At 36.3% G+C, this 21,669-nt stretch overlaps 1 protein-coding gene across 1 annotated transcript in view; it reads right to left on the bottom strand.

Moving 5' to 3' along the window:
- COL5A2 (collagen type V alpha 2 chain) overlaps positions 1-21,669 on the bottom strand; it is a 152,445-nt gene that overhangs the window by 1,946 nt on the left and 128,830 nt on the right. The window contains exons 34-52 of the mRNA XM_047084300.1: positions 21,200-21,307; positions 20,818-20,871; positions 18,562-18,615; positions 18,290-18,343; positions 17,817-17,870; positions 17,304-17,411; positions 17,133-17,186; positions 16,546-16,599; positions 15,651-15,812; positions 14,452-14,559; positions 12,785-12,892; positions 11,269-11,322; positions 9,273-9,380; positions 8,722-8,775; positions 6,539-6,646; positions 6,117-6,170; positions 4,991-5,098; positions 2,808-3,099; positions 1,898-2,085 (exon numbers count right to left, since the gene is read on the bottom strand). Coding sequence (XP_046940256.1) covers positions 1,898-2,085; positions 2,808-3,099; positions 4,991-5,098; positions 6,117-6,170; positions 6,539-6,646; positions 8,722-8,775; positions 9,273-9,380; positions 11,269-11,322; positions 12,785-12,892; positions 14,452-14,559; positions 15,651-15,812; positions 16,546-16,599; positions 17,133-17,186; positions 17,304-17,411; positions 17,817-17,870; positions 18,290-18,343; positions 18,562-18,615; positions 20,818-20,871; positions 21,200-21,307 — 1,884 coding nt within the window. The remainder of the gene's footprint in view (positions 1-1,897; positions 2,086-2,807; positions 3,100-4,990; positions 5,099-6,116; positions 6,171-6,538; positions 6,647-8,721; positions 8,776-9,272; positions 9,381-11,268; positions 11,323-12,784; positions 12,893-14,451; positions 14,560-15,650; positions 15,813-16,545; positions 16,600-17,132; positions 17,187-17,303; positions 17,412-17,816; positions 17,871-18,289; positions 18,344-18,561; positions 18,616-20,817; positions 20,872-21,199; positions 21,308-21,669) is intronic.

Raw genomic sequence — 21,669 nt, 5'->3', positions numbered from 1 at the left:
CCTGAGCACTAGCTCAATCATGTATCAAAAATAACTCACTGTCCTTATTGCTAATTATAATAAGAATTGGAACTTAATTCTTTAAACCCACTGTTACATACTTACAGGAAATATGAATTACAAGCTTTCTATCAGCTAACAAAAACAGATAATCAAAAAAATTTGAAACATAAAGAACCTTCTTTTCTGCTCCTCTTCTCTTTTAAGCTCTATTTTCAATGCTCCTATTTAAGCCTTTTACATAGTATATTGACTAAATTACATTTCAATTGGGTGTATTTAAATGTTAAAATTTCCTACCCATTAAAGAATTGTAGATTCTAGTATATCCTGTACACACCTATAATATCTCATTATGTTTACTAGTAACATGAATTCTGAGGAAAGGTCAGAAGCAGAGTTGAGAAGAAAGTTTCAGAGTTAGGCTGCCATAAAGAGATCCAGAATGAAATATTCTTATTATAATAGGAAATGGCAAGGCTGGTTGAGAATCTAAATACAGGACCGTGAAAGAAACATAAAGGAAAAATATTAATAAATTCATATGCAGTTGACCATGAATAATATGGGTTTGAACTGCATGGGTCCACTTACACATAGAATTTTTTCAACATACACAGTACAGTGCTGTGAATGTATTTTCTCCTCCTCCTGAGTTACATTTTCTTTTCTCTAGCTTACTTTATTGTGAGAATAGAGTATATAATCCATATAACATACAAAATATGTGTTGATCAACTGTTTATGTTATTGGTAAGTCTTCCAGTCAACAGTAGGCAATTAGTTGTTAAGTTTTGGGGGACTCAAAAGTTGTATGCAGATTTCTGACTGCACAGATTTTTGACTGGTTTTTGTCCCTAACCCCTGTGTTGTTCAAGGTTCAAGTGTAATTACAAAGACACCTTAAGTTTAAATAATACTACAAAGCTTACAAAGTGATTTAATTATTAAAAATACTATTACAGTGATTATCTAATATTTATTTATAGCTTATCATGTACCAGATATACACAGAGACTGCAATATATTATCACTTTCACTTTAAAATTGCAAAACTGGGGGCACCTGGGTGGCTCAGTCAGTTAAGTGGCTGACTTCGACTCAGGTCATGATCTCACAGTTTATGAGTTTGAGCCCCAAGTTGGGCTCTGTGCTGACAGCTCAGAGCCTGGAGCCTGCTCCGGATTCTGTGTCTCCCTGTCTCTCTCTCCTCCCTTCCCCAGCTTGTGCACTCTCTCTCTCTCTCTCTCTCTCTTTCTCTTTCAAAAATAAATAAACATATAAAAAAATAAAATAAAATAAAATAAAATAAAATAAAATGGCAAAACTGGGGCACCTGGTGGCTCAGTAGGATGAGCAACCAAGTCTTAATTTCGGCTCAGGTTATGATCTTATGGTTCATAGGATCAAGCCCTGTGCTGAGCTGTGAGCATGGAGGGATTCTTTCTCTCTCTCTCTCTCTCTCTCTCTCTTCCCCTCCCTGTTCATTCTCTGTCTCTCTCACAAAATAAATAAATAAAACTTTTTTAAAAATGCTAGAACAAGGCTCCAAAAGGTTAAATGACTTCCTGAGGTCACAATGTCAGCAAGAGATGCAGGTACTTGTCACCAAGGTCTTCTGACACTAAGGATAATCCCTGTCTTTCAACTCTGGCAAGATCCCTTTAGATATACTCCACAATCAGTGTCACATGCATTAAAGGAACTAATATTAAAAATAGTTACTTTTCCACATTCCATGCAAAATTTGTCATGCAAAATTTATGTTAATATAATTTATAGCAAAATTTGTTTATGCAATAATAAATTTGGTCAAAAATAATAGCATAATCCTAAATAAAGTACAATAAATAATGAAAAGCAAAGAATACAATTTTAAGTAAGCATATTAAATTACCTGAGATCCTCTATTCATATCAAGACCATACCAAATAGGCTTATGGTCAGAAGATTTGCTGGCCCACCAGGTTTTACGAGGCACACTGGATGGGTTTGCTGAAATACATGTTTCTCCTGTTTCCATGTTGCAGTAAACTTTGATTGCATCTTCAGCAGATCCCTGGTTAGGATCAATCCAGTACTCGCCTATTTTCCAAAATAAAAAATTTGCCACATAAAGAGAATTTCAAGCATGATTATGAGTCTCTAGAAGAATTAACAGAGGGTTTGAAAATATGAATTCACTGATTAAGGACTTTTTTAAGAGAGAGTATCTCAGTTAAGAAAATACTCTGCAGTTAAGGAAAAAGTAACTGGTACACATTTGAGTCCTTTCTACACAGGAAGCACTGTTCTAAGGCACTTTGCCAAATCATGTGCTAAAGGCTCAACATATACATGGGAAGGAAATATCATAATCCTCATTTTATAAATGAGAAACCTCTACCAAAAAGAGATAATCCACCATAATTAAGTGGCTTTGCCAAAATGGATGTGTTCTCATGAAATTTATAAGGATAATATTTTAAAGCAAACTATAATTGGAATGTAATAAAATAACATATTGTCAAAACTATGAATAAAATAAGTAAATGAGTTGAAATACAATTAGAATGCTATAAATTATCTCTGTAACTACATGAAAATGGATCAATAGAATATGTCCTCTTTTGTAATACTTATCATCTCATCTTATAATTTTTCATGTCACTGACTGTCCCCACCACTAACGCATAAATTCTGTGATGTTTGCCATTTTGCCTTTTGTGTCTGTCTCTAAGTAGAGAGTCAATCAAATATTTTGGGATGCAGTCGAGAACACAATGGGAAACAATGGACTTTGCTCAAATGGGCACGTGTGTACTCACCGCTCTGTTTTGCAGAATGGCAAAGCTTTAAATCATCACAAGTCCGGGCTGGATGCTTTTTAGAGCCATCAGGGCTGCGCATAGTTTCAATCTGACTACTGAGTGACTTCAGGGTAGCATGGACCCCTGGGTCAGTTTTGTTTTTGTCATCAGGAGCCGCCTGATCTTCAGTAAACTCTGGAAGTGGATCTGGCATGCTCTCATCGTAGTGACCCATGATATCCCCAAGAGCAGCGGTAAGGTGGCCGGGGGGACCCGGGGGACCAGGTGGACCAGGCTCACCAGGAGGACCCTAATTTTTAAAAAACATCAGAAATACAGTTAATATGTTTTTTTTTTGTTTTTGTTTTTCAGCTGGACACAATGGCACTGATGGGACTTGGTGCATAGGGAGTTACACGGCTATACTGCAGTCTGATGGCACTGACCAATCTATGACCTCATGACCTTTTAATGAAACTAGATGGCTCTGGCCTGCCAACCTCTAACTTCCTAAGGATGAGAAATGATGTGTAACTTTTATCAGACAACATTATCTGCAAGTCAGCATCTGAGATCAATAAAAATCAAAGTGCAAAACATTTGCTCTTAAAGATAACAATATATTTTGTGTTAAGAATGTATAGATATGTATATTCATTTCCACACTATTTGGGGCAAAGCACAACTAAAACGTTTTAAAAGGATTTATGGACACAAGCTGGAAAAGGAGATGTAAAAGAGTTGTGGGTGCTAGTTCTTTAAGACCTCACATCTCTATCAAGGACATACCACAAGAAACACTCAGAGAAGAATTCTCCCCATCTTCCAATTACAGGGGAAAGTATAGAAAGTCGTTTTATGTGCATTAATTGGTGTGTAGATCAAAATTCTCTGTACTAAACAAAACTGGAGGAAGTTCTCCTTAGCCTTTTTATCAACAAAGTAAACAGCTCTCTCTTTCTCTCTCTCTCTCTCTTTTTTTTTTTTTTTTGCCAAACAAGAACTATTGGAATAGTAGGGAGATAAGCACAAAAAGTTTCAGGGTCTTGGAAGTGGATCCTCGCCATCAATCCTTTCTGCAATTTCCCAAGGAAGAGCTCAGTGACTTGAGAGAATCAGCTGACAACCGGAAGAGATGTGGCATCCATGTCTCCTGTGGGGAGCACAGTCCTGGCAGTCAGAGGGCTGGAGCTCTGAACTTGCCATGCGACTCGTCAAGTGGCTCTGGACAAGTTGCTTCACCCTTCAGTGCCAACCCTGCTTCATCCTCAGCAGACCGTTAAACCGTTTTTTCTTTCTTTCTTTCTTTTTTTTCCCCAGTAAGGTCATATCATGATTCTATGCATTCCTTTCTGATAATGAGGGGAAGAGTTTTTTGGTTTTTTTGTTGTTTGTTTGTTTGTTTGCTGTTTTTTCTATTAAGGACTGCTGACCCACAGAATAAAGTCAAACAAGAGCCACATAAGTCAGAGGTATTCCAAATCTGCAGCTGTTCTCCATGCACAGAGAAATAAATAGGAAATATTCCTCTTGACCATAGAAAAAATAAGGCTATTCCATTCATATAATAAATAATAAATATTTAATTTAATGATAATACCAGTAAAAGGAAGAGACAGGATAAGGAGGGAAAGGTAAATAAGACCAGAGAGGAAGAAACACCAGAGAGGGATGCAAAACTCGTATACATACATGCACACACATATACATGCGCATGGCAGATATATGAGGATGTTTCCCGAATTCCTGCTGTTTCCCAACTTCATATTGTTGGAAATTTTCTCAAAAAAGTTTTAATTTAAATCCTTTCTAAATGTCATTTTCAATAGAGAAAAACTTTAATTTCATACTTTCCCCTTTCTAACATTTCCATGAATGACTATATTTATCAAATCTCACATTTAGCATATTGCCATTGAAAGCAAAGCAACATTTTCATAATTTTAATTATAATTGCTCTTTTCTCTCCTTGATGTCACATGAAGTCAAGTTACATTTGGTAGCTTGGACTCTAATTTTACATACTCTGAATAATCGGTATTAAAATATTTGAGTTACTTAGACAAGCTCTTGTGTGACTTTTAGGTTTGTTTTCAGAGTTCCTTAAATCTCTCGTCCACCATGCTGCACAGATGTTCCCTGGATAGAATCTAAGCGATGGGAACCAATAGCATCACCTGCATGCAAACCCCTGTGATTACCTCAGGTCCTGCTTCTCCGACACTGCCCCGCACACCAGGAGGCCCTATAGGCCCCAGTGGCCCAGGGTTTCCTTCTTTCCCTGAAGGACCAACTGGGCCTGGAGGACCCTGCCAGAAACAAAGACTGTATTTTAGATTCTATGAAGAAAACATTTACAATGACCATCTAATCAAAGAATTATTTTCCTTATGGAGTTGTCACAAAGGTTTCTCATGCATATTCCTAATGACTAGTCAATAGAGTTCTGGCTCTCTAATGTTCCCTGTTTCATCATACATGAACTCTCCATCATACAAGCTGCTCAAAGCATTCAGCTTTGGTTTTAACCAGCATTCAGTTAAAAACTTTAATGGACTGGTTATCTACTTTTTTTGGAAGAAGGCTGTTTCATCAAATCTCATATATTGGAAAGTTAATTAAAAACTTAATTAACGTAGGACTAAGAAAATGACGGAAGTTATAGGGATTGATATAAGTTAAATTTGTGTGTATCCCCCAGGATCTCATCACATCTCAGTGTTATGTATGATTTGTTTACACTGTATTTAGACATAGCAGAAATTCTTTCCAATGATTTTTTAAAATAATTATGTATCAATTGTCTTATGACATTAATTGGAGGCATATTGGAGGCCTATTAGAGGCAGGATTAACACTAATGTAGAATTTTTAAAAGCTTCAAATATTGGTTTCATTTTATGATTTGCTTCCAAATTAGGCTTATGCAAACTCATACTTTCTGGGAAAGTATCTCACTTACTTAAAGAAAAAAAAACATATCCAGCCTCAAAATCTGTTTCTACTTCATGGTAAGTCCTATTATATATTCTCAAAGAGTACAAATGTAATGGAAATTTCTATGAACACAGAGTAAGAAAATGAAGTAACAGATGAGTATATGCACACTAGGTACTTCATGGTTCCATGAAGTAATATGTCATATTTCAGAAAATTTCTACATAAAGGTAATTGCTGAATGGTTTGTCTCATGTATTTGCTTCTAACTGCAGACAGCCTGGGCCTGACTCCTGCTTCAATGCCATGAAAATGATACTGAAGCCCAGGCATTTTGTTACCAACAGCATTATTATTTACATCAGCAACCTACTAGGTTTCGTTACTTACTCTAGGGCCAAATGGTCCAGGAATTCCAGCACTGCCTTGTTCACCATTTGGACCCTAAGTAGGAAAAAGTAAAAAATGTTGCCAAAATATTTACACCTACATTTTGCCATTCTCAGCTTTTAAAAATGTGCTCTCATTGACTTTAGCAGCATACGCTAATTTCTTAAAGTCTTCAGTCTCTATGATGTATACATAAGTTGACTAATACTAAACTGTAGGAGTAAGGGAACATATATCCTGACATATATACATATTGGCAAATTATAATGGGCAACTTGGTAATTAAATATTCATCAAGATATGCTTCAAAATGAAAATAAGATACAAAAAGTCCAACCATTTTATAGACAAATAAATATTCATGTCAAGATACCTGTGTATTTTCATATAGCAGGCAAATAATACTTCAAGGAATAACTTACGGGAGGTCCAGGAAGACCTTGAAGACCAGTGAAACCTCTGTGACCCTTCTGACCTCGGTCACCTCGGTCTCCATGATCACCTTTGTCACCTCGAGGTCCTTGAGGTCCCTAGAAATAGGGTCATGGAATGGATATTGCTTGTTAAGATTACAATTTACTACAATTTTAATTTTTACAATTGTATTTAGTACAATCTTGCAGTAGTCCCCCCTTATCTATGGGGGATAAGTTCTACGATCCACAGTGGATACCTGAGCACTATATATACTATATTTGTTCCTATACATACATACCTATGATAAAATTTAATTTATAAATTAGGCACGAATTAAGAGATTAACGATAACTAATAATAAAATAGAACAATTACAACAATATACTATAATACCAGTTATATGAATGTGGTCTTTCTGTCTCAAAATATCTTATTGTACTATATTCGCTGTTCTTCCTGTGATAATGTGAGATGATAAAATGCCTATGTGATGAGATGAGCCAGGTGAATGATGTAGGCCTTGTGACGTAGTGTTAGGCTGCTATTGACCTTCTGATAATATGTCAGGAGGATTAATTGCTTCCTGACTGCAGTTAACTATGGGTAACTGAAAACCGACAGAGCAAAATAGGGGAGGAGGGACTACTGTATGAACTAACATAGTTACTTATAGAATTAGACCTAGAAGTTTTTGTCCTTTTTTCTCAAAAAATGAAGGTGATCGCTAAAAACATAAGATATATAATACTGCTTTCCTAATGATTCAGTTTTTTCAGTGTTTATACTGCATTACACTAAAATGATGTATTTTAAAAAATTTTAATGTTTATTTTATTTTTTAGGGAGAGAGAGACAGAGTGCGAGCCAGGGAGGGGCAGCAAGAGAGGGAGACACAGAATCCAAAGCAGGCTCCAGGCTCTGAACTGTCAGCATAGAGCTGTGCGGAGAAGCTGTGCCTAGAGAAGAGGTGGGAATGAACAGATCAGTCTGATCAGTCTTGGGCCGCCCTTTTATTTGGTTGTTTTTGTTTGTTTGTTTGTTTTTTAAGTCTTAGGAAATAGAAGCAGCTCCAGGGGTCCAGTGGTTCATGGTAAATGGCCAAGAAGCATAGGGTCATGTACTATATAGCAACAGCTTCTGCTCTCTTTAGTTTTCCTAAAGACCATTCAAACTGTCAGTCTGACTTCAGAGAATGAAAAATATCATCAAATAGACTGGCTCTCAGGTTAATTTTTCTCTGAATATTTCTTGTTCTTATTTTTTTGGCTCTCTCCCCCCCCCTTTTTTAAATTTGTACATCCTAATTGTCAAACAGTATGTGAATCTTTTTATAATAAAATTAGTTCTCAGTTACTTTTACATATTCTATATAACAATACAAATTTAAATACTAAAATCAGCCTGAATGCTTTCATGTTAGAGAGGTTCTTTTATTTTGGGAATGCCCTAAAATGTTTAAAATGAAAATAAACTAAACCAGAAACACCTACTTAAATTATTAGCTAAAATTCATTTAATCATGAAAAATAAATCACGTTGTTTTTGTAACTAGTTAGAAAATCATTCACTTGACACGCTATGTAACTATGAAATTTCCAGTCAGGCTCAAATCAAAGCTGAGAAATATGAGTTAATAACAGATCATGAATTTAGTCTATAATTTTTCTTCATCGATATAGAGATTAATTCATACAATGAGTGTCAAAGGAACATGGCCTATTAGACTGCCCATCAGACATGATTCATTCATTGTAAAACATTTATATAATAATCATTAACCTGGAGGCAACTGCAAATAGCAAAAAGATCAGAACATGGGCAGGGTAGTCTAGCTGAAATTAAAACATATTTGGCTAGCACATTTCAAGTTTACAAAGAGATTTCAAACCCATTTTCTATGTGATTCTCAGAAAATCTCTGAGAAAAGGGCACTATTATTCCTATTATTTTGGGAGAAAACTGTGACTCTAAAAGTCTTCATTGATCACTGAAAGAATTAACAGTGAAACTCAGAGGACATATGTTTGAATTATAGAAACAAATACAAATTCCTGGGTATTAAATTAATATTTTTGTCCAAAGTTTGAAGAACTCGCTGATTTTCATTGATGAATCTTAAATTGTGCTTCTTCGGCAGTGTATTTTGTGTGAGATGACTTTTATTTTTAAAGAAAAACAGAGAACTTACAAGTAAACCACGTTTTCCAGTTCGACCAGGTGGTCCTATCGGACCCCGAGAACCCTAGAAGAAATTTTCACAAAAATTGGTATGTAAAAAAATATGCATATACTATATAGATATAGGATTCACAAATATGTAAATTGTATATCTATGTGTATACTCTTATGGCTAATTGATTAAAATCAAGCTAATGTCCTTAGGTATACAATGACACTTACTTAGTCCATTTATTAATTTACTTCACTGAATGAAGATCACGTTAGTTGACTATGGTAGGATATTACTTGCTTAAATTTAACACAATGCATGCATACTACATTTCCTATGCATCACAACATTTTTAGATGTTGAAACTCAAAACATCAGGATTTTTGAATATCTATTAGAAACCAAATGTTTTCCATTAAGATTTAAAAAATTAAATCATAATTGGCTGTCACTCTTTGTATAGAGTGCTTAATCAAGTGCACGTGTATGATTGTATGCAGGCGTACCTGTCGCTCACAATATGGCCTCCTGATATTTATAACTGTCAGTATGAAATTGACTCTCCTTACCGGATCTCCTCTTTGTCCTGCATCTCCTGGAGCACCGACAGGACCAGGAGTTCCAGGGGCACCCTGAGAGCCTGGCAGACCTGCAGGCCCAGGGTCTCCACGATCACCCTGATGAGAAGATCCATGGCATTATTCTTTCGATATTTATTCTAAAATAATGGCATTCTATATGCTCATGCTATTCATGAAAATAAAATATATACCTCTTTTAAAACTCATTTTTTTTATTCAACTTATACTTTACTTAAATATTTTACTTACATTGACTTGTTAACCCCAATTTCAGATGTCCTCCCCCCCTCACTCTCACCCTACTCCTCCTATAGTCAGGATTGCTGGAGCATAGCAGCGTCAGCTCCCGAATTTACGTGTTTCTTACACCAGCAGTCTTCAAGTGTATCCATTAACTTGGGGTAAACAGAGACTTTCCAGAGTGTGAAAGCTGAGAAAATTTTAAGGAAACCACTTTCTAGATTTTCATCTCCATAAGTGATATCTCAGAAAACTGATCTAAAGCATCCTTCCCTACTTCCTCTTTAATAATCACTCCTCTCCCATTTTATGAAAGAAAAAACAGACATTAATATCTGTCTGCAATCTTTTTATGATGCAATGCCCCCAAGGAGTAAACACCTCAGGGCACAAAACTAAAGATTTTTCCAGAATTCATAGTTCTCTTGAGAATAAAGCAGAGATATTTGGAAAGAAAGAGGATGTTGCTTATTTTATCCAGGTGACCCAACTATGACAAGGCTCCAAATCTTATTGTCTCCTTAAGAAAGTCAGAGATGAGATTATTATTATTATATAAACAATGTTATATCATAATTATTTGACTTGAAAAATGGAGTCAGACCTATTTTGCTGACAGAAATTAAGTCTTATTGGACTGATTAGTTTGGCAACCAGGATAAACCTTGGCCATTAGGTTAGAGAATGGACATATAATACATTGAATAAGCTAAATCGGCAAATACAAGATTTTGAAAAAAAATATACTGAAAGCACATAAACATTTAGAATTTACCAGGAATTACTCCTTTTGCAACTATTTAAATTTAGAATTAAAATAAAATGTGATGACAACTTAAATTGTGCATAGGGTTTCACAGACTATCGAAATTAAGCCAGGGAATGCATCAGAAAAATCTTTGAAGATTATTGCACTGCATAATGTATACTGACCAAGGGAAAAACCCAGGTGCCAAGAGAATTTGCATTCTCTGGCTTTATGGTAGATGAGGGGAGGGGCTTACTCCAAGAGTCCTCAAAGCTCCATACTCTAAACATGTTATTTAAAGCACAAATGTCCAGTGGAATAGGTATTGATCATATTTAAAGCATTTGAAAACTGACGTTCCAAAGATTTGTTCAAGACCTCATTGCCAGTAACTTAAGGAATTAAGATTCTACTTGAGGTCTATCTGACTGCAGAGCCCATTCTGCTACATGATGAGCTCTCAGAATGAAAAGAGCCGTTGTGTCATAATAGACGTTAGAGGAGGGATTGGAACTTCAAATAAAGTTGGTGATATTTTCAGTTCAGCAGTCATGGGATTTCAAATACATCATGAGATATATAAATATTTAGGTAGCCACATGGTTTATTTCCTCATGGGGCATTCACTTTAGGAGATGAGTAGAGAAATTTAGATGTCACACAACTCTATTTCTGCTTCCATACTTTTGTGAATGAGTTTGCAATTTAGACTACTTTATCTGTATCCTCATCCAGAACCTTCATGTTGCACCAACTATGAAAGCAATTTGCTTTCCCATAGTTAATAAGAAATGCCATCTCACTTTGCTGCATATTCAAATCTCATTTCATTTACAAGATCTATCTAAATTATGACATTAAAAAAAAGTAGCTACTATCAGAAAAATCAGGGGTGCCCCGAAGCTATGAAAGAAAAGGCAGATTTTACTCTTTAGTATTACAAAAATTTTAAAAATACATGACTGCAGATTTTCTAATTAGTGAAAATGCCCTTACACGTTCTCCAACAGCACCATCCCGTCCCGGAGTGCCATCATTACCAGCTGGACCCTATAAAGAATCATATTTGAAAAATGAGTTAACTGAATAATGCAAAAAAAAAATAACCCACCTAATTCCAATTGCCAGAAAAATTACAGCATGTTTTCCACTTCTCTTCTATAAACTATAAATTAGCACTTATGGAAATTTTAGTCAAAGAAAGTCTTCTGACATCTTTTCTATTACTTGGAATTGCTTGTAAAATTATTAACACATTCTTACTTTTTTGTGCCAACTTTAATACAGTTTTATTGAAGACATTGCATTTTCCACTTACAATACAGTGCTTATAAAGTGTAATGTTATTACCTTCCCTGTGCACATATTCCATATTGAAGCATGAAGAATGCCCAGTTATTTACCATGGCAGCTGAACTTTAAAACTACCATGGAATTTGCTACAAATTTGGGTCCTTCAGTGTCTTGTGTGGAACAATACTTAATCTATGCTCAGGTTGGCTTAATGATCTTCTTCAATAGTGGGGCTAGAGGGGGGAGTGCCAGATGGAGGGAGGAACTCTACCAGCAGGAACCACCCACCCCCTCCAGACACTCCTGGCATGCCTCCTGCACTTAATCTAAATTCTTGATTTCTATTTTTTATTTTAAAACAGGGCAAGGGGAATCCTCAAATCCTTTGAAATACATAGGCAACAATTATATTCTTTCCATTTTATGTTTTGTCTGTATTACCAGTGAATGGTTTTCCTTACTTTCATATCTTAAGTTTATCCAAACAATACCCTTAGAGTTTTAAAATAAAACAACTATGTTTAGATATTAAATAACTTGGTGAAATATATGTTCTTTATTATTTTTTTTCAGAACTCTGTTTTTATCATTTGACCAAAAACTGCTCTGAAAGGCATTGACTTTTTCAAGACAATGCGACACTGTCCAGGAATGGACTCATTAAAGCACTGTACAGAGGGGATTCCAACCTGTAACTTCTCAAATCACCTTTCAAAAATTGAGTTCCTCTCAAATGACACTTAGGGATCAGGACATGCATCATGTTACTTTAGAATGATAATTAAATAAAATTCTCTTACTTCTCTGTTTTTGCAAGCTGCAATAGTTATATTAATCCTACCACCACAGAACTTGGCAATTTTGACAAATATGCCATTATAGAATGAAATAACAAGGAAAGAGATTAATGAACATGTCCTTTCCCCTTCAAAATAATTTGGCAACAGCCTAAATCAACTAAAATACTTGGCTCTAGACTAGATGAAGGGTCAGTGCAAAGTACCAGTCTTATTACCTTCTGTTTTTGTCATCATTTAGTCTACTTTCCTGGGAAATAAAGGACATCAAATAACAACACTAAGAAACTTCCTTCACATCACATGTGCAATCAATTTCTAAATTTCTAAAATGATTTCTAAAACAAACAAACAAACACACAAAAAACTGTCTCATGACACCCAGATAAGGAGAGGAGAGTTATTTTCATTGCAGCACTCACTTCCGGTCCAGGTTCCCCTACGGGGCCATTTGAGCCTGGGGGTCCCACAGGTCCAGGTGGACCTTTATCTCCGGGTGCACCAGTAGGTCCTACTTTTCCTGGTGTGCCCTGAAATCAAAGTATAAACATGTCAATGGCTTCTGAATAAATGTAAAAATGCCAGTTCACACAAAGGCTGTGTTTTTTTTCAAATGGCATTTCAGTCCCTCCTTCTCCACAATGATTGTCCATTATCCCACAACATCCACGTCATTGTAGTACCTCCTTAGAGGCATGCTCGCTTATTATCACAGTCATTCTGACATATCCCAGCGACTAAAAAGCATCCTTTGCCATCAGTTCAGGTGTGTGGTTTGGATTCAAATGTGTTATATAGTCAGTTCTGGCTGCTCTAAAGGAATCTGCATTGCTGGTAAGACATGCTCATCCACATTCACTTCCACTTTGTTTACTCACTTTATTTCTGTATCCTGGCACTTTGATCTCACTATGGGGAGATTTTACTTCTGGGCTTGGCTCACTTTTTTTTTTTTTTTTTTTTTTTTTTTTTTTGAGGGAGGGAGAGAGGGAATGAGCTACAGAGGGGCATAGGGAGAGGGAGAGAGAGAATCTTAAGCAGGCTCCACGCACAGCGTAGAGCCTGACTCCGGGCTTGATCTCACAACCTGAGATCATGATCTGAGCCATAATCAAAAGTCAGACAACTTTTTTTCTTTTTGTCTTTTTTTTTTTTTTTTAGAAAGAGAGCACATATGTGCATGAGTAGGGTGGTGGGCAGAGAGAGAGAGAGGGAGAGGGAGAGACAGAATCCCAAGCAGGCTCCATACTGTCAGCTCAGAGCCCAACACAGACTTGATCTCACCAACCATGAGATCATGACCTGAGCCGAAATCAAGAGTCAGAAGCTTAACCAACTAAGCCACCCAGTCGCCCCTCCTTGGCTTACTTCTGAAACAAAAAAATATCCCCTAACTCCTAGTTTGCTGGATTCAGACCTCTATCCACATTCCCCCAGTTCCAAGGTCTCAGCAGTACATCTCCCTGTCTACATTCCATATAAAAACATTATTTCTTTTCCACAAGCATGTAATCTTTCAGCAGTAAAATTTAGTTTCTTCAAAGCTAACAGTGAGGCAAACTTTTATCCACATCCCAGGGAATATGAAGTTCTTAGCACCCTCCAGGGAAGAGAAGATTACTTTCAGAGTCATCTTTATAGCTCACCCCACTTTCACCTCCAATATTACTTTAGCTCAACTACTCTTCCCTTTGATGATTTATGAAAACTTACCCTCTGAACTGTGAAGTATGAATGTTTTTGTCAGGCATGTTTATTTAAAAAGCAGCTACCTACTCACCAGAGGAGATTATCCCCCTTCTTTAGCTCCGTGGATATTTTTAATCTTTGAAGAAAGCTTTAGAGTCATCAAAAATCCAGATCCTTATTTGTCTACTTCTCTAGTCCCAGGGTTAAGTAAATATATTTTTCAAAATTGTTGTAAGGTACTTAAGTAAAGAATTTGACATTCAAAGTCAAAGGTTTTTAAGATAGTCAGAATTTGTGTCTAAAAAAGACTTTAAATCTACTAAGCACACACTCACACCGATAAATTCTCTCTTCACAAATTATATAATCAGATAAAATATTGACCAACACAACCACTCACCGCTGGGCCTGGCAGGCCGGGCATGCCTCGCTCTCCACGCTGCCCTGGCATTCCGACAATTCCTCTTTGCCCAGTAGTTCCGGCTGGACCAGGGGGACCATCCGGACCCTAATTGTGAGGATAAACTATAATTAGAAATTCTCTGGGACTTCATAATAGATCACGGCTTTATAAATTTTTCAGTAGAAGAAAAAAATCCTCTGTTTCATAAAACCATATGATACATGAGTAGTCCTAATTTATACTTCACACAGAGCCTCTAACATTGTTTCGAGGTGAAAATGGCTCATTAGTTGCAAAGAAACATGAAGAGTGATGTAAATATTAATGGAATAAAAGAGATGCTATTCATGCAAATATTCTTCCTCTTTTTAAAAAGATAAACAAAATTTAAAAAATAAAATAAATAATGACCTATCTAAACACATTAGTGTTGAGACATATAGATATTAAATAAAATAATGTACTTTTTAAAAGTTTATTTATTGGGGCGCCTGGGTGGCGCAGTTGGTTAAGCGTCCGACTTCAGCCAGGTCACGATCTCGCGGTCCGTGAGTTCGAGCCCCGCGTCAGGCTCTGGGCTGATGGCTCAGAGCCTGGAGCCTGCTTCCGATTCTGTGTCTCCCTCTCTCTCTGTGCCTCCCCCATTCATGCTCTGTCTCTCTCTGTCCCAAAAATAAATAAACGTTGAAAAAAAAAGTTTATTTATTTATTTTTGAGAGAGAGAGAGACACAGAGAGACAGACAGAGAGAGTGCACAGCACATGGGGGAGGGGAGACAGAGACAGAATCCCAGGCAGGCTCCACATTGCCAGCACAGAGCCCTATGCGGGGCTCGAACTCACAAACCGTAAGATCATGACCCGAGCAGAAATCAAGAGTTGGATGCTTAACCGACTGAGCCACCAAGGTACCCCTAAAATAATGTACTTTTTAAAAATTTACTTTATCCAGCTCAGGTATTTAACAAAGAATGTTTTCTTTTTGGTTTTTGAACACCACATCCATTACTGTTATATTTTATACTTACACTTTTTTTCTAGAGCTGAGAATTGTAAATTAAAAACATATAGGGCATAAGGATTTATGAAAGGACCCAGGTTAATGTATAAACAGCTTCCTTGTGGCAGTGAATATTATGGATTTCTATTGTAAATATCTCTATTCGAGGTGGCCTCGAACAAAGATGAGAAACTTACAGGTTGCCCATCTTCTCCTGGGTCTCCTTTGTCTCCTGGGCCACCAGGGGGACCTGCTGGTCCTCGATCTCCCACTCGCCCATGAGAGCCAGGGTCTCCACGAAGACCTGGGGGTCCCTCCTTCCCAGGTTCCCCTAAGGGCCCTGCAGGTCCTGGAGCTCCCTAGTATAAGACAGAAAGAAACCCGGGGGCGGGGGGGCAAAGTGGAAGTCACATTAGAGGACTTGATGCTTGATGCAAAGGCCTCTCGGGTCCATTTTTCCTGTTAGATAATCAGTCATCCACTGGATTTAAATAAAATTAAACCAAACACAGCTGCAGATTCATTTCCCAGGATGAAATCTAAATTATTTGCAGACAATTACCTTTGAGTCAATACCAAAAGTGTGCTGAAATTAACTTGACTTTTCAAACTTCTTAAGGTTCTGCTCCATTAATAAATATATAACATTTAATTCTATCTGGCCTAATCTTATAATGAAAGAATATCATTTATTTAACTAAATTTCAGAGATGCCGCCTAACTTAAGGAAATGATTATTAGCACACCATACTGTTAGTATTTAGTACCCAAATGGAATAATGGTAAAACATTGGGGCTAAAAAGGACTTTTAAATGAGCTTTTCATTTAAAGATGATTAAAGATGAATTTACTTTTACAAGATACCAGTATGTATGAATTCTTAGGATAAGGGTTGTTTACATGGGTTAATCATTAAGAGATTAAATAAAAGAACGAAAAATAACTCAATATATATATATATATATTTCTATATAATGTGTACATATATGTGTGTTTGTGTGTATTATCGTGTGTGTGTGTGTGTGTGTGTGTGTGTGTGTGTGTGTGTGATGGCTTCACTACTAATGATCTGAATTACTGAAGTGACTTACAGGAGGGCCTGGAGGTCCAACTCTGCCGGCAGAACCAGGAAACCCTGTAGCACCCTAGAAATATAATATCATATAAGAAATTTTAAAATAACTATTAATTACATATTCTTTCTGGGATCTAGTTTTTCACAGGGATACTTAGGCCTTTAGATTCCCTTTCGTGTTGTAAACAATAAATTTATTCTTGTATCCTATACAAGAATGGATCAGAATTAATCAGTTGGAAAGATGCTATTTTTCTCTTTCCACCTTCCATTTATCTTGAACATATACAAATGTGCGCAAGACTAGAACTAGAATCACATTAATATTTTGCATAACAGAGTTCTGTAAAGCAATTCCCTGTTATTCATTACCTACGTCTTCAATAGGTAATATATTATTTATGTTACATATGAGGTGGCTGGGTCTCCAAGATCATAAAACTAACTGTAACCCAGATCTCCATTTAAGTGCCCTTTCCATTACAGTTTGTTATCCAAGTAAAAATTTGTTGTTACAGCTTCAGATGAACTTTTATATGGTCACAAAGTGCCACGTATCTGTGACTAGCTGCGTGTAATTCCCAGAGCTTCAAAGCAACTTACAGGTGGACCCTGAGTTCCTCGACCACCTTTTAGTCCAGGAACACCATTAGGACCCTATATAGAAAGACAGAAACAAAACATCATTATAGTAAAGCAAAATGGGCTAAACACGAAGTCTAAACATTGGGTACTTGACTCAAGTTTTTGGTTTTTATTTTTCTTTTAACTTACATGAGGGCCTGGGGATCCTGCTAGACCTTGTGGTCCAGGTGAGCCGGCATCTCCCTTCTGCCCTGGCTCTCCAGGTTCACCTTTTACTCCAGGCTGCCCATCAGGACCCTATATCAGTTGTATAAATAAGCAACTGATTATACTTGTAGGCAAGTTATTTCACAGTAATTATTACTAACATATCACTTAACCTTATATTGTAAAATGGTGCTTTGTGATCGGTATTAAAGCACAGAAGGAAAAATGTCCTCGTGGGATCTTTGAAGACAGTCTGAAAAAATAAGTTATCCCACCACATTTTTATTAAAACAAATAAGTATAGAATTTTAAATAGTGCATTTTAGTGCCACTCATGAGAAAAATGTATTGAAAATGAGAATATTGCCCAGAAACCTGTAAACTTCCCAGAATCTTTAATATATCTTCAGTACATATCACAATGATGATTAATTAAATCTATTGCTATAGCAAGAGGAGTGCCCACTGTAAATTAGAGATATTTGGAAATTATACCTGAGGTCCAGCAAAACCAACAGCCCCAGTTGGGCCATTTTCACCACGAGAACCCTAGGATAAGAGAAGTGTTATTGTCGTTTTCACACGTTATTCTAAATGGGAACAGTATTTAAAAATATAATTATATAAACTTGTAGGATCTTGAAATGTATATGTAGATGAATCAGACTTATTTCTTAAGGAAGACTTTTAAGGGTGAGATAGAGATAAGGGCCATATAGCAAAATTTCCAATGTCTGAAGTCTCAAAAAAGCTTAATTATTTGGTAAATGAACTGCTTAGTTGGATTTAATAGATTGCATAAAAATTACAGACTGTTAAGTTTTTGAGTCTCCTGTAAACACTGAAAACTAGGAAGTTCTAAGTAGCCTGACCCAACAAGCAAGGTTTTATATAAACATCAATACAAAATGATGAATTGTTTTTCTGCTTAACCCCATTCTAAAGAACATCAAAATACTGTCACTTACAGGATTGCCACGGGAGCCGGGAGGCCCAACTAAACCTCGAGGGCCAGGTTCACCCTAGAAAGCAGATGTCAGATGGTTATGGTCCAAAGCAGGAACAAAACATAATACACCTGGGGGAAGCTGAGCCCTGTGTGTAGGGCAGACAGTGGGGGAGAACTCTGAGATGATCTGGCCCAACTACTACATATTAGGAAAGAGAAAACATTATGAGAAAGAGCTATCATCCAGACTCCATGATTCTGAGTCCACAAAATACCAATTTATGATACTACCTTTTCTCCAGTGGGACCTGCAGGACCTGGAGGGCCCAAGGGACCTGGAAGACCCTGTTAATGAATAGAACATAGGTATGTTGAGGAAAAGAATGCATGGAATTTCCCAGGATTATACAAACATTCAAAGAAGGTATTATTTTGTGATTGCTTTAGTTGCCTTTGCAAAACATTGTCTATAACAAGTCATATAATCTGTATATTGTTAAGATTTTTCTAGTTACTCTAAAACAACTTGTGGAATTTTCTCCACAAAGTGTCTTAATATCTTTCATCCATACATAATACAATACTGTGTTCAAACATTAGCTCTAAATTAATGTTATTTTTCCACAATATTTCTACGTTTCTTAGCCTATTTAATATTGAAATTTGCGAATAGATTGAAAAAAAAACTTTTCTTCTTTTGTATAGGATACTATATTCTTAAATTATACAAACAAAATATCACTCTATTTTATTTTTTTAAGTGAAATTCTGATAAAGCATTGAGTTTTCTACACTCTCCAAGATCACAAGGAGTGTAACTACCCAGCCACACTGAGGCTGAGTCCTTTAGGCTCAGAGCTTAGGGCGCTATCACATGGGGGTTCAAACCACGTCTTCTTGGTATGTGGTCACAATCTTTAAACTGCTTGACTGTATTGGAGGCTTTTCTAAAATGGGTTTTCTATCTGATATTTGTGCATTGCCTCTACATATGCAGCCTAAATATTCTTTTGTCTTTTAATTTTTGTATGTATTATGGAAGAAATTTAAAAAACAAAAAATTACTTCACGTTTTTATGCTCTTATAAGGACATAAGAAAACTGTGATCACATGTTCTCTAGATCTATAATGGAACAATAATCTTTCAACAATCTCCCTAATCTATTTCCTTAAAGAATTGGATTAAATATGAGGATCACTTCATTAAATTCACATTTTTTTTTCATGCAGAGAAAGCATGTTATTCATTTTTCCCCTTTACTATGAGATTACAATAAATGGTCTGCTCTGCTTCCTCCCTAAAGCAATGTATTGTCATTACTAAAAATAAACCAGTCATTGCTTAAGTCCTGTTCCTATCACACTGCATTTTCAAAGTTAGTTCATAGAAACAATAGATATGTATTTCAGAATTCACCTTAAAATACAGTCAATGCAACATGCCTTCAAACAGTACTGCACTACTTTACTATGCACTATAGACCATCTATGACATAAAATACAAACAATATGCCAGATTTACCTAGACCATTTTTGAAATATGAAGTTAAACATTAGAGTTAACTAAAAGGGAAGAAATATCTTGTGTTCATAATTCGCTAAATTAAGCGTGTCACGCTTAAGTAGATATTTAGAAAAAGAAAAAAGGGTTAATTACCGCTAAGACTAAAACTTGTCTGTATTTTACTTTTTTTTATTAAAAGCTAATGTAAACAATGTATTAACAGTGGCTCAATGTGCAGCATCAATATGTTAATGATGGTTCGATGTGAGCTCTTTCTGTGTGACACAACTGCTCTTGCCAGGGCACAGCGTGACAACTAATAGCAAACCATGTCATCAAATATCAGGAATTACTCCAGGGACTGTTGAATGTCTAAGCTCTATCTTACATGAGAGAATCATGTCATTAATGTCTAAAAAATCATATTCAGTCTGTCCTGAGAATTGCAAATGCATTCTATTTTTGAGGACCTAAAGCTTATTAAAGGTCAATTTCTCACATGACATTAAACAATGCCTTGGTATCAACCATCTTTCTTTACATTTCACTTCTTCATCCTCTTTATTGATGAAAGAATTAATTCATTGGGCAGTAATTTTCTAATCCTTAAATATACAGTATATCGGGAAATATTTATCTCAACTTGGCTGCTCTGCAAAACTCTAAGTGCCTGCCCTGGAATGAGGTCTAGAACAGCTCATTAGATCAACACTTTAACAAAAATAAACATTGCATGAGAAATAAAAAGATGATAGAAAAAGATAAAGAGGGCCCCCCTGCTTAAAGCACTGGTCTCAGATGCACAGGAAAATGTGTTTTATTTCATTCCCTCAACAATGACTGCTTTTTGGCTTGCTCTAATTCAAAGTAAGCAAAATGAGTATCCATGATTTTTCAACATCAAATCTCAAAATTCATCATTTTCCAAATCCTGACTATTATAGAAACACAATGAACTTTATTTTGGAGAGTTCAGGCAAATTCACATAATAACGATAATATTGATTCCTTGCTTAGCTGGGAAAGGAGAGATTTCACTTACTCTTGCTCCGTCATTTCCAGCTGTGCCTTCAGCACCTTTCTCTCCTATGCCACCCTGGGAAAACACACAAAACACCATTATTCATTTAATTGTCTTTTTTCTCTCATTTGCATGGATGCTTCATGAGGGCAGGGGCTTATTCCTCCTGTTCATAGATAAATCCCCTTGAACCTAGAAAAGTGCCTGGCATTCTGCGTTCTGCATTCTGAGAGAAAGAAAGAAAGAAAGAAAGAAAGAAAGAAAGAAAGAAAGAAAAGAAAGGAAGGAAGGAAGACTGATTGACTTGTGACTCAGGATGGTAGAAGTAAAAGCCTGCCCAGGAAATCATTTTCAGTAGAAATGTAGAAAGTCTAAATGAATGAACTAAAAAAAACAGACTTACCCTGTCACCCTTGGGGCCAGGAGTTCCTGCGATTCCTCTTTCTCCTGGCATACCTTGAAGACCTGGTGGGCCTGTATCTCCAGGGGTCCCAGATGGTCCTGGACTGCCCTAAATAAACCAACAATAAGTGACCTCATCAATATAATATTAAAATTCAGCCACATTAAATTTCTCTTCTGGTAGGCCAAAAATAGTTGCATGTCAGCAATTTCATATGGTTCAACTTAGGCCTTACATTTTTCATTTGTGAAAATTGTCTCTGAAGTGATATTTTGAAATCAAAAAAAAAGATTTTGCTGTTTTGATTTTTGGTTTATATATTCAAGTTTTTTCTTTGGGGAAATTGAGCGTCGATTCAAATAAAAATAATGGTTGCCTTTCTTTTTCTTTTTTTGACATCATGGGGATCCTAATAAAGAATGAAGACATTAAATTTAGAGAGTATTTCACTCTCTCTCTAATGAACCCAT

Source organism: Lynx rufus, unplaced genomic scaffold (assembly GCF_022079265.1).
Source record: "Lynx rufus isolate CCGP_SWC_20201006 ecotype Redwood Valley unplaced genomic scaffold, mLynRuf1.p SCAF_2, whole genome shotgun sequence".
NCBI lineage: Eukaryota > Metazoa > Chordata > Mammalia > Carnivora > Felidae > Lynx > Lynx rufus.
This window is presented reverse-complemented; position numbering and strand designations above follow the sequence as displayed.